A 13879-nucleotide genomic window follows, 5' to 3' on the forward strand; every position below is an offset into this window, starting at 1 on the left:
CGAGTCGACCTTGCAAAGCTACAGGTTCTCCTCTCGCAGCCGCGGTGCCCGCGTCTTCCCTCCACGCTCCACGTGTTAAACACACGACAGCAAGACGCGAACAAAGTTTGGGTGATTTTTTTGTTTTACGCACAGGTTGGCATTTTGGACCAGCGGCTGATATCATCGCTCCGTCGCCAGCACCGTGGTTTTCACTACAACTTGAAGCGGTATCATGCAAGTTTATGTGGCTGTAATCTTCGCGTATGGAGTCTCAGGTAAGTTCAGCAACTTCTATTTGTGACCCAGTGATTTGGAGATCGCGCTGTTTTCTTGTCAATGAAATATAGGCTACTGAATTCATTCAACTGAGAAGCAGAGGTAATTCCAGGACAGGACCTCTGAAATTTGCTCTGGTGACAAAGCAGGAAGGTAATTTGGAGATAAAGACACATTTGATATGGTCTGTGCCGAAGGGGTGTCATTGTAACAGTAAGATATCTCTGTGATATTCACGGTAAAATGATTTTATCATAATAGTTAGTGCCAATAATTGACTGGATATTGTTAAATTATCTGGAAGAGAGGAGCCTGCAATCAGCGAGAGGCTTCTCCACAGATGCTCGGTCATTGTAATATGTTATAGACTCCAACTGTGAAAATCTGGTGTAAACACAAAAAAGTATTATGTTTCAAAGTATTATGGAGCAACACTGGGCTTAAGGTCTTTGTGGGTTTATCCCCTCGGTTTTGCATTTTGTGTGACGTTGCTCAGTAGAGCTGGAGCTCTCAGAGCAGCAGCAGATTTCTTCCCTCAAAGCTCCAGCATCCAAAGATCCAACACTGCTGCGTTTATCACGACTGTAACAGGGAGCAGGATGTGGGAGCTATTATCATTAACTCTCAAGCAGTGCTGTGTGCATCCTTTGTGTGTGTGTGTGTGTGTGTGTGTGTGTGTGTGTGTGTGTGTGTGTGGTGGAGGTGCATGGCAGCAGGACCTTGTGCAGCCTGGAGAAGTATCTTGTCTTTTTGCAGGGTGAGACTGGTCCGCAAAGATTTTTATGTTTGGATTTTGTGTTGGTCAAAATGCTGCATTTATTGATCTACTGAAGAGTGTGTGTGTGTGTGTGTGTGTGTGTGTGTGTGTGTGTGTATATTACTGTTGTTTGGATTTCCTATTTTATAATTAGAAATGCAAAGTTTCCAGCAAAAGTGAAACTATTAAGAACCAAACCTAATAATGACATTCTTTTGTTTGGCTCTAGCCCCGTTCTGTTTAGTGAACAGAGCTTTTTCCTAAGTTTTGACTGATTTCCTCAGTCGCATCACCTGCTGCTTATGCACTGATGATACAGTACAGCACTGGTGAATCAGCATAACTGGTGCTTCGCTTTGTATTCTAGCTAGAAGAATGCATCCAACACTGGGTTGTTGCATCCCAGGGTAAAAAGAAAAATTCAAAACCATAACTATTCTCACCATGTGCTGCCTTGTGAAAGATCTCCTGCAGGAGGAAGCAACCCATAAATATTCTATATTTTATGTTGTCACAGTGTAACAGATGATAGGCCACTCTTCAGAAGCTCACAGAAAAATCCCCCAGTGATCTGTTGGACTCTGATTCACAGTCGGTCTGCCATTGAGCGCCGCTGAGGCGTCGCTGGGTGTCTGTGGCAAAACACTGCCTGTGGTTCTTGTGATTTGCCTGGCACTGCTAGCTCTAGTCACCCCTTATCAGCCTCTGTTTGGCTGACTCAGCATATTGAATCAGCAGTGGAGGCAGTCGGTGAGAGAGGCCTATCAAAGTGGCTGTCCTAGTGAATCATTGTTTCCAACCCATGTGAGTGCTGTCTCTTGTATTTTTCTTTCCTCTCTACAAGTAAATGCAAAGTAAGCTTTAACGCGCTCGTTCAAGGCTTTTAACGGGCAGATTATATTCATATCTTGTTTTTCAACCATAATGGGGAACTAGTGGTATAAAAATGTTGAATACTTATTGCTCTTCAGTGTGATGACGTACAGGTACATTTTCCCACGGTGAAAATAAAATGTACAGTATTAGACTAGTTGGTTTTGTTTAATCTTTTCCTCATCTTCTGAATTCTGAATACAGATGATGACAAGTTTACATAAGGACATAAGATTCAATCAAACCGATGCTGCACATGCATGTTGGGAGTTTCTTTGCAGTATTAACTTTACCTTTTAAAGCTACAGTATATAATCTATTCTTCAAATACTTGCTTTAGTAGAGTCGTCCCCCAAAACTTATCTTAACATGAAGAGGTGCAGACTCGTGGGTCACTCTGGGAAGGGTGCTGGGAAATTAGCTTAAAGGTTTTCCAGCGAGACTCACCTTTCAGTCAGAGAATTTCAATGATTTATTCTTTTTTGTGGTACCTTTTGGAGCATTAATATTTATTCTAATTACCTGAAGGGCTGTGCAGAACTGAGTGGATTGATTTCAAATCTCATGCTACTGCAAGCTTAGGTTGCATATTGTTGCTTTAATGCAAACCATCTGATCAATCTGTCTTTTTCTGCATTATTCAGTACAGAACCTACAGTAGGGATCCAGAAACATGAAGCCAGTACCCAGACAGTGCCCAGCAGCCAAATGTCAGCTTGGTGTGTCAGGACCATTAAACAGAGCAAATGTACTCTTTGACATGGTTTATTTGAAATGTACTGAAAATAACAGTGTTTCTCAGTCTTTCCCTTACTGCCATTATAGCAGCATTAAAATAGACACAGTGTGAGCTCTTCTACAGTTATGTCTTTACAGCACATGTAGTGCTTCTTTAATTAGTGATATTGTTTTTGTGTTTTTTATACATTTTAAAGCATAAAATGTCCACTGCTGCACAAAGATTAATTCATCTTTTTCCTCCATTCACAGTCTTATAGCATTATGGTCTCTTCAGTCTCCCTTCAAACCGACAATGCACGTCATCAAACTACTTTCCTAGTGAAAAGGTCAAATTTATAGAAAGGTTATATGCATCAGTGGTGACTTTGATCAACAACCATGGAAATGATTCATAAATTTGCAGTTTTAACTGATGTGAAAGAAAAATATGCTGGCTGGTTACTTCCTACATGGTATGAAAGTACAGTATTCTACTGTTAGTCTGTCTTTTTTATAGCTTGCCTCAGATTTTTATCATAGTTGGTCTTTGCTATTGTTATTAATAAAAATGTGAACTGTTTGTGCCCTTGTATAATCGAAAAACTATCTTCTGCGGCACTGGAGATCCATAGACTGAAATAATTTTACATGATGATGTACTGTAGTGGCAGAATTGAGGCTTCCCATGCATCTGCTGCTCAAAAAATGTTATGTTTTCCAAGAATTTACAAGTTTATACTCCAGAGAATGGTGATATACTTGGGATTTGTCTTAGAAAACAGATGCCTTAAAACATCCTGGTATTATTCCAGGTCCTGGCTGCATGTTTGTTCATAAGATGCCTGTGAAGCCAATAATGGATGATCTCCTGTGCCGCACCATCCTTTGGAATAAGGCACTGCATGACTGACTAAACCCACAATATTTATGGCAGTATAACAGGGATCTATCAGAATAGACATGGATAACAACCACAAGCTTTGTGGTTCGCCCATACCTTTGTTCTATTTAACTACTTTTTCAGTTGTTCATTTTCCACATTTCAAACAGTGTTTAGCAGGATAATTAGATGGGAATAATACATTTATCTGGTTTATAAAAATTCAATTTTTATTATTTATAAATTGATTTATTTATTGATTGATTTATTTATTTAGTTTACATGCACATGTAAATTTATCCACTTATTGTAACCATACAAAATGTGGTCAGTTGCTTTCTGTTTTTGTTAGTTTTGCTTGAGATGTGTCTGGAAGTTAACTGGAGGTCACAAATTCGATCGGACATAAAAAGGTACAGACCTATGTATATAACCTTCCACAATTCACACGGCAAGTCTGAACAAAAAACCTTTTTAATTCATTTGAACATAAAAATGTCTTTTGACTGTCATTCTTGATCATTGTGTGTAGATTGATAGAGACGAATTGTAGCTTCTGCTGTGACTGTAAATAATGCACCACCTATTTTAGGACTGGCAGCAGTTGAGATTGTTGGAGTTGAGGCTCAGCTGAAGGTGATTTTCATTACTGTCTCCTGGGACATGGGTCAAAATCACCCGAGGTGCTTACCCCATGCTGTTCACCATATGGTTTCATCAAGTATAATTACTGTGGGCTCACATGTCATGTGGCTGCATTTTATTATGGATTATTTTGGCTGCTGGATGTTTATCTCCGTCTTCTATGATGGATTTCTATTTATATCACTGTTTCTGTGGAGGAAATAGTCCATCTTTGTTGACACTAAGCCACTGCCCGAATAACTCAGTTTGTGACAGCAGAAACAATTTTTAAAAAGATATTTTATTGTTCAAGTTTTATTGTTTAACTCCTGGGCAGTTACTTGAGTCTGGTCAGCGCCCCTTTTTTGCTCGTCATTTCCTGTCTTCTATTCCCCCTGTCAGACATGAATTATTCCTGGAAATTTCTCAACCTGATTGTACAGCATGGATGCTGTTATCTGTGATAAGTTGCAAGATGCATATCACTGAAAACCGTCCTAACTTAAAATAACTGCAGATTGAAGTTTTTTCTTTTCTTTGCCTGTTGATTTTGCAGTAAATAAGAAGGTAAAACTGGAGGATGTCATCTAATAAATAGTTAAATTAGAATATAATAAAAAAATATAATTTTCCTATATGCCACCAAGAGTGGGAGATGAAAGCTGGTTCAAGATGCATGTTATATTTATGCATAGCATAACCTGTAACATCCATTTTCAAAAGAATGTTCAAGGTGTTCATGGTCCCATTAAAGAAGGCATAAGTAAATTGTGTCTTGAGGCCAAATTCAGCCAGAGCTCAGAGGCAAGTCAGAGTCTTTAAAGGTGGGATGTATGATAAAGAAAATGTGCACACAAAATTATGATATACATTCCATGTACCTTTTCATATGTGGTACATTTTTAGAGGTGTACCTGGACTGGCAAATGCATGTGAAAGCCCCTCAAATTGTTTTACAGTGATGCAAAATCCATAATAAAACAGTGACTGATGAGATAAGATGCATTTGCAGACAATAAAGGACAAGTTGTGAAAAACTAGAAGGTGTCATTGGGAACCTGAAGCCAGATTTTTAAGTGCCTTGTAGATGATGCAGAGAATTATAAGTTTTATTCTCTTATTATTGGGTGTCACTGCAAGGACATCAGGTATAATGTGTGCAGCTGTTTTGTCATAGGCCTGTCAGCTGTACTGCATCTTGAACAAGAGGCGTGATAAGGCGCTTTATGACACTTGAATAAAGATTTCAACTTATCAAGGCAGGATGAGCTGAGAAGGGTGAGCAGTGCTCTCTTCCAGCTTCCTTAGCATGTGAAATGTTCTGCATTTATCAAGTGTCGGTCTGTGTTGTTCGGATTCTGAATAGCATACCAGCATCTGTCCAGGTTTGCTGATTAAGCAAATCAACTTCAACCATACTTCCCAGCATGCATTTCATCAATGTTAACGTGCATGTCTCTGGGGTCTCGTCTGATTAAAATTAAAACGATGAAGACAGGTCTGTACCTACACGTTTCGAGGGGTCATGCTGAAGAAGGCTCTAAGCTTGTTGTAACAGATGCCAACATGGCAAATGGTTCATGATGGTTAATGAGGATTAAGTATTCACTGGGGATATTTAAAAAAATAATCCCAGGATATTTGTAAACAAATCTTTTTGTTGATACAACAGAGAAATGTAAGATACTTTGAGTAATTAATTTAGAGTAAGCTAACAGAGGTAGAAATTCTGAATTGTGACCATATGATGTAACTAACAATAATTAAGTTAACACAAGAGAAAGAAATAAGATTGTTTGTTTTTGTGTGTGCGTTTTCCGTCGTCATCTGAGACATAATAAATTAGATGGTGAGAACTAGTCAGTTTAGTTGTTATAAGAAGTTAATATGATGAGATTGCACATTTTTTTTTTTTTTTTTTTGTCCTCATCTGTACAGTAGGGCAGTGGTTCGGAGTGGTACAGTCCGTACAATATGGACTACTTGTAAATCTAAAGCATGCCACGATAGTCAGTAAAAAGAACAAATGGCTTTATTCTGTGTAGAGATCCACAGTTTTATTTTGAAGTACCGTCTCCTGCTGTAGTGACTTACTTACAGTAACTAAACATCAATTCATCCATTTATCCACATTACCTGTCAGAGGTTTGATGGATGTGCTGAAGCAAAACCCAAAGGCAGCAGACTCACTGTACAGACAAAATTCAGGATCACATTCAATTTAGAATCACCAATTAACCTATCCTACCTGCATGTCTTTCTATAACGCCACACAGAAAGGGCCCTGGGCAGCAGAGGTGGACTTGGTCCTTTTACCTGGACAACTGTGCTACCAACTGCTGCATAGCGATTAGACACTGAATGCGAGAAGGATACTGGTAAATAGCAACAGATGAATAGCGAGTAATTAGCTAAAAAAGATAAGAAATGACTAATTAATCTACTTCATCATGTATAAATGGGATGACATTGCAGCTTGATACACAAGTAAACACAATGGGTAATTTGCTCAACTACAATGAACAATTTCCCCATTGATCTCTATGGGATTAGTGAAGTATATCAGAATCAAAACTGAGGAAAATGCAGAAAAGCTTTTCTTGATAAGATGATCAAATGACTCATCGTCACTATAATCTTTGACAAGGGGCTCTCTGTAAGTCTATAAAAAAGATAAGTAGCAGAAACTTTACACGCCTAATCATTTTGTTGGATTTTTGTTTTGTTTATAGCACTCAATATCACAGAGGAGAATGGAGCATGTCCACTTGGATATTTCCCCTGTGGCAACCTGACCGTGTGCCTCCCTCAGCTCCTACACTGCAACGGCATCGATGACTGTGGAAATCAAGCCGATGAGGAGAACTGTGGTGAGTCATTGTTTCTACTTGAACAAATGGTAATATAACCATTGTCATGCATAATCCCTTGTCCACATTTGCATGCAGCAGGTCTGTGGGGATAAGACTTAGATAATACTTGACATGTGTAATGAAAATTAAAAGCCCTTTTTACACTGCCCGTTCAATGCATTTTATAGCGAGGGTTGTTTGTCCCAGGAGACATATGCTGGAGAAGAAACCGTGTTTACAACATGATTTTAACTGAGTTGTGATACATTGTGTTCAGTATGGTTATTATTACGGGTATATTCAGCTTTGTTTAAGCAGCATGTTTCAATCAGACATAACGCAGAATTGGGAAGACTCCAACTTTAACTTCTTCCTGCTACGGAGACTTTAGGACCTCTACAAGGTCCATTCTTAGTCTCGGTTCCCCCTTTAACCATCAAATTTTATGCTCATGTAATTGTTGAAATAAAACAGTTTTAACATAAAGAACCCAAAATGGCCCAAATAGGCAGTGTGGAAATAAGAGAACAATATGGTAAATCTAAGGGCTTTTATCGTTGGAGCACCCTGTACTCTAGTGAAGCGCTGCAGCACCACTCTGTGAAAACAAGCTTATGCATGACTGATTTCCTGCATTTATCTTGAGGAGACAATCATCAATCATGACTCCTGTGATAACACAGGTGCAGCTTTTAAAAATAGCTTTTGAATAATAATAAATGACATTTATGTATGCCACCTGCCTTCTCCGATTAAGTCACCTGCAGGAAGATCCAATGTCAGTCTTGTGCAGTAAGTGCAGATGGTTTAAAGCCAGAACAATTTCACTGTCTTTCATATTAATAGAAAAATTACATTTTCCTGTCTCCAGCCATATTTAGCAGTATGCCATCACAAAGCCCAGCTTTCTGTAATCAGCAGCAGCCTCTGCCTCTTTTGTAGCATCCCCTTAAAGGCAGTCTCTGATTCATTCATCATAAAAATCCACTTGGAGTGTTTTGACTTCTATGTGAAGTAATTTATAAGATCCACAGTGAGTTCCCAGTTTATGCATTACACCTACACAATTGTCTTGGTGTGCCTTTGATTTGTCTTATACTCAGGCGTAGCAGCTCCCGTGCAGAGAGGGAAAAATAACACTTAATGTAGTTCTTTGATCATCCAGTAAGATAACCACATCCTGTGGCATGAATCTAAACTCGTGTGACCCCCTGCAAGTCCTCACTGTCAGGTGAAAAGAACTGACCAGTGACAGAATTACACTGAATGGAATCAGTTCTCTAAACGTGGGGGAATAAAGAATGAATCTGTGGGTGGTTGGAGGAAATTGGGATGCTGTAGCTAGAGTCAACTCTATAACTAAAACATGGAAATATTATGTAAGGGATTTTCAGTATCTTCCCACCTCTCACGCACCTCTGGAAGCAGAATGAATTAATATATAGTTAATATAAAAAATCTATATTATAAACCATAATTATCTGAATTGGGTTGGTTTGTACAGGCCATAGCTGAACCGGTTTATTTCAATCTGACTGCTTTTAACTGTTGGTTCAGGCTAATGGCAGACAAAGCTCGCAATAGTCGACTTACAAGAGAGGTACCGTGCAAAGGCAGGGTGAGCGTAAGGAGATCTATCCTAAGGACCCATACTGGAGGTAGGCTGCAGCTGGGATTTGTACACCAGTCTCCATCATGGAGATGATCTTACTACTGCACTGATCAGTCTCTCACATTGCTGTGCGTGGAGAGAGACCCACCTATATCCAAGTACTACAACAATTAGATGCTAAATGTTGCGTAACTTATTTTAGTAGCTAAAGCTCCAAATATTTGTGTTTGAAAAATATAAGACAGCCAAAAGGAGTGTGGATTTATTGTGTGACCAGAACCACAAACCCAAGTAAATGATAATGGTGCTACGTGTCTTCCTCTCCATCTGATCCATCTCAACACCAGGTGGTGTTGAGATGGATCAATTGAAGGCTCTGCTCTTCTTTGCACCTGTGTCCAAAATATACAAGCACAGATCTGATGATACAACCATAAAGTATGGGTAAGAGTGTGCAAGTATGGTCTGTATGATGCACAGTTAATTAAAAAGGTGTCTCTGACCACAGATGAATGAACAGTGAACTGAATTGGATGTAACACTAACCTTCCATTATTTAAGCAGCTGGAAATAAACAGTACTGCTCTTCAGACTAAAGCAATGCTAGAGTGGCATATTGGTGAAAACCTGCCACTCAAATATGGAACTAAATAAGGAGTTTGGTTCTAGAGCCATTACTGTGGGTGGAGAAGTACCCACCTATATCCATGTACCGTCCTACCCCCTGTACCAGGACTAGTTCCCTCCCCACCAGAGAGGTTACGTTCCACTTCTGTAAAACTATCTCATGAAGCCAGGGATCAGACGACCTTGCTTTTCACCCCACTGGCATAACCTCAAAGCTTCTCCTTTCCTTGTGTTTTAGATGTATTCATTTGATTTGCTAAAAATGTTTAAACAAAAGGTTTAATTCGTCAACCATACATAAAATGAGGTAAACAAATTAATCAAGCCTCATCTAGTTGTAAAATAAGAGAGTGTCATTATAAATTAGATAATTTTGGAGATATTCCTGTGATTTAAGCAGTACTCCTTTCTCACACTGCATCTCACTATTATAAACTCCTACTGAAAATAGCAGCTCGCCCTGAGGGTGGTGAGATGCACAAAACTCTGTGATCAGCTGCATGCAGAGTTTATATACACACAAGTATCATGGGTGAGATATTGTGAATCAGATGGATGTCTGCTATAGAGTGTACTGTTTGAATTGGAACCCTTCATAAATTTAACAAAGATAGATAACAGTTGATTTGTTAGCATTTAGAAAAGAAGCCGCACAATCGCAACAGCACACATACATTAAAATGATGTCAAAATCTGTGGTATTTCTTCTCCGTAACATCCACTAAAGCTCCTTTTCATGAGATTTTTTGGTACTGTCATAAACTGTAGGTACAAGGTACACGTACAGTACCTTTTGGTATTTTTCTTGCTTACAGTACCTGATTTAAAATTGCTGTAACTAAAGTTCTTTCCAGTGATTTCCAGTAAACGCTTAAAAAGCCAACGTGTTTCCTCGACCAGCAGCAGCTTAATTAGCAGTGTGTTTAACCTGCACACACGAGGCGAGGGCACAAGACAGTTTAAAAAACTAATACAGCAATCACTTTTCTAAATTGCTGTTTCTACCCTGTGGGAAAATGTAGTAAAAGGTTCACATAGATTAGAAAAAGTAGACGGGTGGTGATTTTACTTTTGATAGTAATTTTGATGAATACTGGTTTAGTCATTGTCCATTTATATATTTTTATTGTTTCCATCACTATTAATACTCTTCTGAGAGTTATAATAAGTTTACTTCTAATCAGTATCAGTATATGCTCTTTGACCAGAATTCTTAAACTGGACCCTCAGATTTCTGTGCATTTACACAGCATGTTAAACGTGCTATAGGGTGTCAAAACATAAAACTTAAAACTAACTTAAAACACACTAATTGGCAAATAAAACTGATGCACATATTTAAAAATTGATTCATTATTGATGAATTTATTCATTATATTGACAGGTACACTATGTTTTGCTTTGACTAATCTGTTTTTTGTTAGTTTTCATAATACAAGTGGAAAATGAATGAAGAAGGTTGTTATCAGCAAGAATCCATGGTGATCTGCCCTTTTGCTGTATTGGCTTTCATAAGCACTTAAGAGTACTCTGAGAGATTTCTCTAAAAGTCACAGAACATTAATGCAGCAGGGGGCTGGGGATAACTTGTGTGCATCTGTGTCAGGTTTCTCTGTTTCTGTGTGCATGCATGTGTATGAAGGCATGTAGCTGGATGATCATGTCCTAGCTGACATTACCTGGGAAGAGTATAAAAGAGGATAAACAAAGTTTCACAAGATGTGATGTGAGCTTTGCAGTAACCAGAATCCATTTATTCGGAGCAACCTGCAGCAAATAAACAGAATTTCAAATGTGTAAGTACACAGTATTACTGGATTATGCAAAAATGGCATCTTCTCCAGGATTTAAGGGTCTGAGCTCTACATTCAAGTAAGAAATACATTCTGCTTTGCTTTAATGGTAGTAAAAACACTGATTATTTTGTGCCTTTTCTCTGACCTACAAATAATCTAACAATAGCACAGCAGGATCTCTGGCCTCTTGCACAGAACCTATTTAAAAATAATATAGTCAGGTTTGTCAGGTAATTTTAATAAATGTAGAGGTTAAATTGAAGCAAATCCTGCAATCCCTACAGGTTGTGGGCATTGCAGGTTGTGTTATATGCAAATCTGTGTCCACAGATTACTAAACTGAGTGACCAGATTACAAATCCCCCCAAAAGTTGTGCTTTTCACACATCAATTTGTTTAGTATTTTCACTGATCGACCTCTTTATACTTTGTTAAATAAAGAAATTTAGAGTTGGAACTCAAAAGAGAATAAAAATCTGATTAAATGTACAGCTTATGCATGTGAAATGTAGGGAGCAAAAGTTAACCAGGACTCTAGAGGTGCATTTCAACAAGAAACATGTAATAATTAGTTTAAAAACCTGTGCAGCATCCCCACCATGTGTGAAACTGTAATGTCTTCGGTTACTTTTCCGTCCTATCCCAGTGACCTGACACACTGACGATGTGTCACTCTGCACACAGAACTGACACAAAGTGTCTCTGTGCTGAACAGCTCCACATTGACTTGCACATATGGTGTGAGTTTGCCATCTCTGTGTTTTTCACACCCTGTACCACACGGTGTTTCTCTCTGCATGCTTGTTAGCAAGGTAACCAGAGTTGGGGGGGGGGGGGGGGGACGAGGGAGTTGTCACTAGTTTTTTTTCTGCTTTTTCCCTTCCAAGGCTTTATTACACATAACAGCACTCTCAGCACAGTTTGTTGTTGGCATTAGATTGGTGTCATCTTTTACCAGATTTGCCATGCATGATCTCTTCCTCAGCTTCTGGCAAAAACCTAATTTCAAATAATCAGGTTTTGCCTGGCGGACTGTATTGTGTGAACAGGTATAATTTAAAAGAATAGCAGCTGCTTTATCATTGTGATGTTGATATCAGGTTAGTTGGAGTAGTTTGCAAAAGCTGATTTTCTCCTAGATTTGTTTGCCTGATGCAGAAGGCTAGAGCTTCTATTATTTACGTAGAGAGAGAGTTAATCATTTGTGTGAACCTTTTTCATTCCAACATCTTGCTGAGAAACAGTTTCCCATTCCTCATCTCAGAAACTTTACAGATCAATGAATATTCCTGACTTGTTCCTACTTGAAAATATATCAGAATAGTTCTGAAAGATTAAATTTGTCCGGTCCAGCTGTTGCGTTCCATTTTTGTTGCTGGGTCTCAGCAGCTGTGCAAATGAGCTTCAGTGTGATCAAACCCAGTGGCGTATTTGCAGCATGTTGATAGCAAAATGGTAATTTTGTTGTCTTGGTGAACCTCCCCTTGACTGGTTAATTTTTCAAATTTCCTTTTCCCCACTTGCATTGGCACAGTTGGTTCTGAAAGATACAAATCTGTCATGGGTTTCTCCGTTTCCTCAGCCCTGGAGGGTGACGGCAATAGGACAGAGAAGATGAACCTCATAGACAATTTTAATAGATCAGCTAAAATGACAAAACTGTGGGACTGCAGGGTGTGACGTGTGACCTTTTCCAAACAAGCACAATAGATGTTTAACCTTATTAACCTAACAGCCTTCCAGAAATCGACTTCTTTTGGATATTTATCGAGTTACACCTTTTTATTGTTAAGGTGAGTCTTCCGAACAACCCTGATCCTTTATGCCTAAATTAATTAATTGGAACCTTGGATTTTTCTTTGCCACTTATATAATTATCTGATCAGTGAGGTAGAGAACTCTCCGACATAAACAAACTTTAAGAAAAAAACTTATTTCAGCAAAATGCTATATAGCACCCATTCTTGAGGAAAAATGAGGGGAATAGGAAATTAGCTTAGTATAGCTCATTTCCAATTTAGCAATTTTCCTCCATGTGCTCTATACAAGGTCTAACATAATTAGTGTTCCCATGATGCCTAGTGGGTTAATTCTTTCTTCAGCAGAGCATATGTATATCACATTGGTATAAGCTGGTTTGTGTAAAAGCATCCCCCATATGGTATACATCAAGCCAATGAAATGAAAAATGCAAAGCTTCTAAGATCATGAGCTTATTCTGACCCTGACAGTAGTATTTTAATTGGAACATTTCTTACACAAGAGGCTCTAAAAGAGAGTTTTGTCTAATGACATGAGACTGAGTGTCACATTTTTAATGAAGACAGAGGAAAGCAGACCTGGAACTGAATTTATCAAGCAGTTCTCTCTCTCCCTCTCCCCAAAATGTGGGTATATTACAAAACCATGACCCTGATAAAAGTTTCAAAGTTTCTTACAAAATGACTTAGCAGAGTTTTTATTCCACGAGTTTCACTGTATTGTCAATTGATCCTAGACCCTGTGTGTCTTGCATATTTAACAACATGCCTCGAATAAATAAATGTTTATTGTCAAAAAGCCATATCTGTTCTGGCTACACAGTCATTCTTTAAGTTTGTTAAATTACTTATTATCCTTTATTAGTTTAATTCATTCAGTAAAACAAAAAATATATAGGTTGTGAATTATGTTAAGCTTCAGGTTAGTTTCAGTTCTCGAGAGATTTTTTTATTTTTAGGATATTTTCAGTATTTAATTCCACTTTCCTCTACAACGTGACTTTAATTGTGTCGAATAAGATCCCAAACTAAGATGTGCATTTTCATATGATAAATTGTTTTGTAGTGCTGTAGCTTTTGTTTACTGCTTCAGTGTTGCCTTTTCTGAAGTAATCTGTAT

At 38.4% G+C, this 13879-nt stretch overlaps 1 protein-coding gene across 1 annotated transcript in view; it reads left to right on the forward strand.

The window, feature by feature from the left end:
• The first annotated feature begins 214 nt into the window (after positions 1-214).
• The window catches only part of rxfp1 (relaxin family peptide receptor 1), a 46658-nt gene continuing 32993 nt past the window's right edge, over positions 215-13879 (forward strand). The window contains exons 1-2 of the mRNA XM_026358072.1: positions 215-257; positions 6845-6982. Of these exons, the coding sequence (XP_026213857.1) occupies positions 215-257; positions 6845-6982 (181 nt within the window). The remainder of the gene's footprint in view (positions 258-6844; positions 6983-13879) is intronic.

This window comes from Anabas testudineus, chromosome 10 (genome assembly GCF_900324465.2).
Source record: "Anabas testudineus chromosome 10, fAnaTes1.2, whole genome shotgun sequence".
NCBI lineage: Eukaryota > Metazoa > Chordata > Actinopteri > Anabantiformes > Anabantidae > Anabas > Anabas testudineus.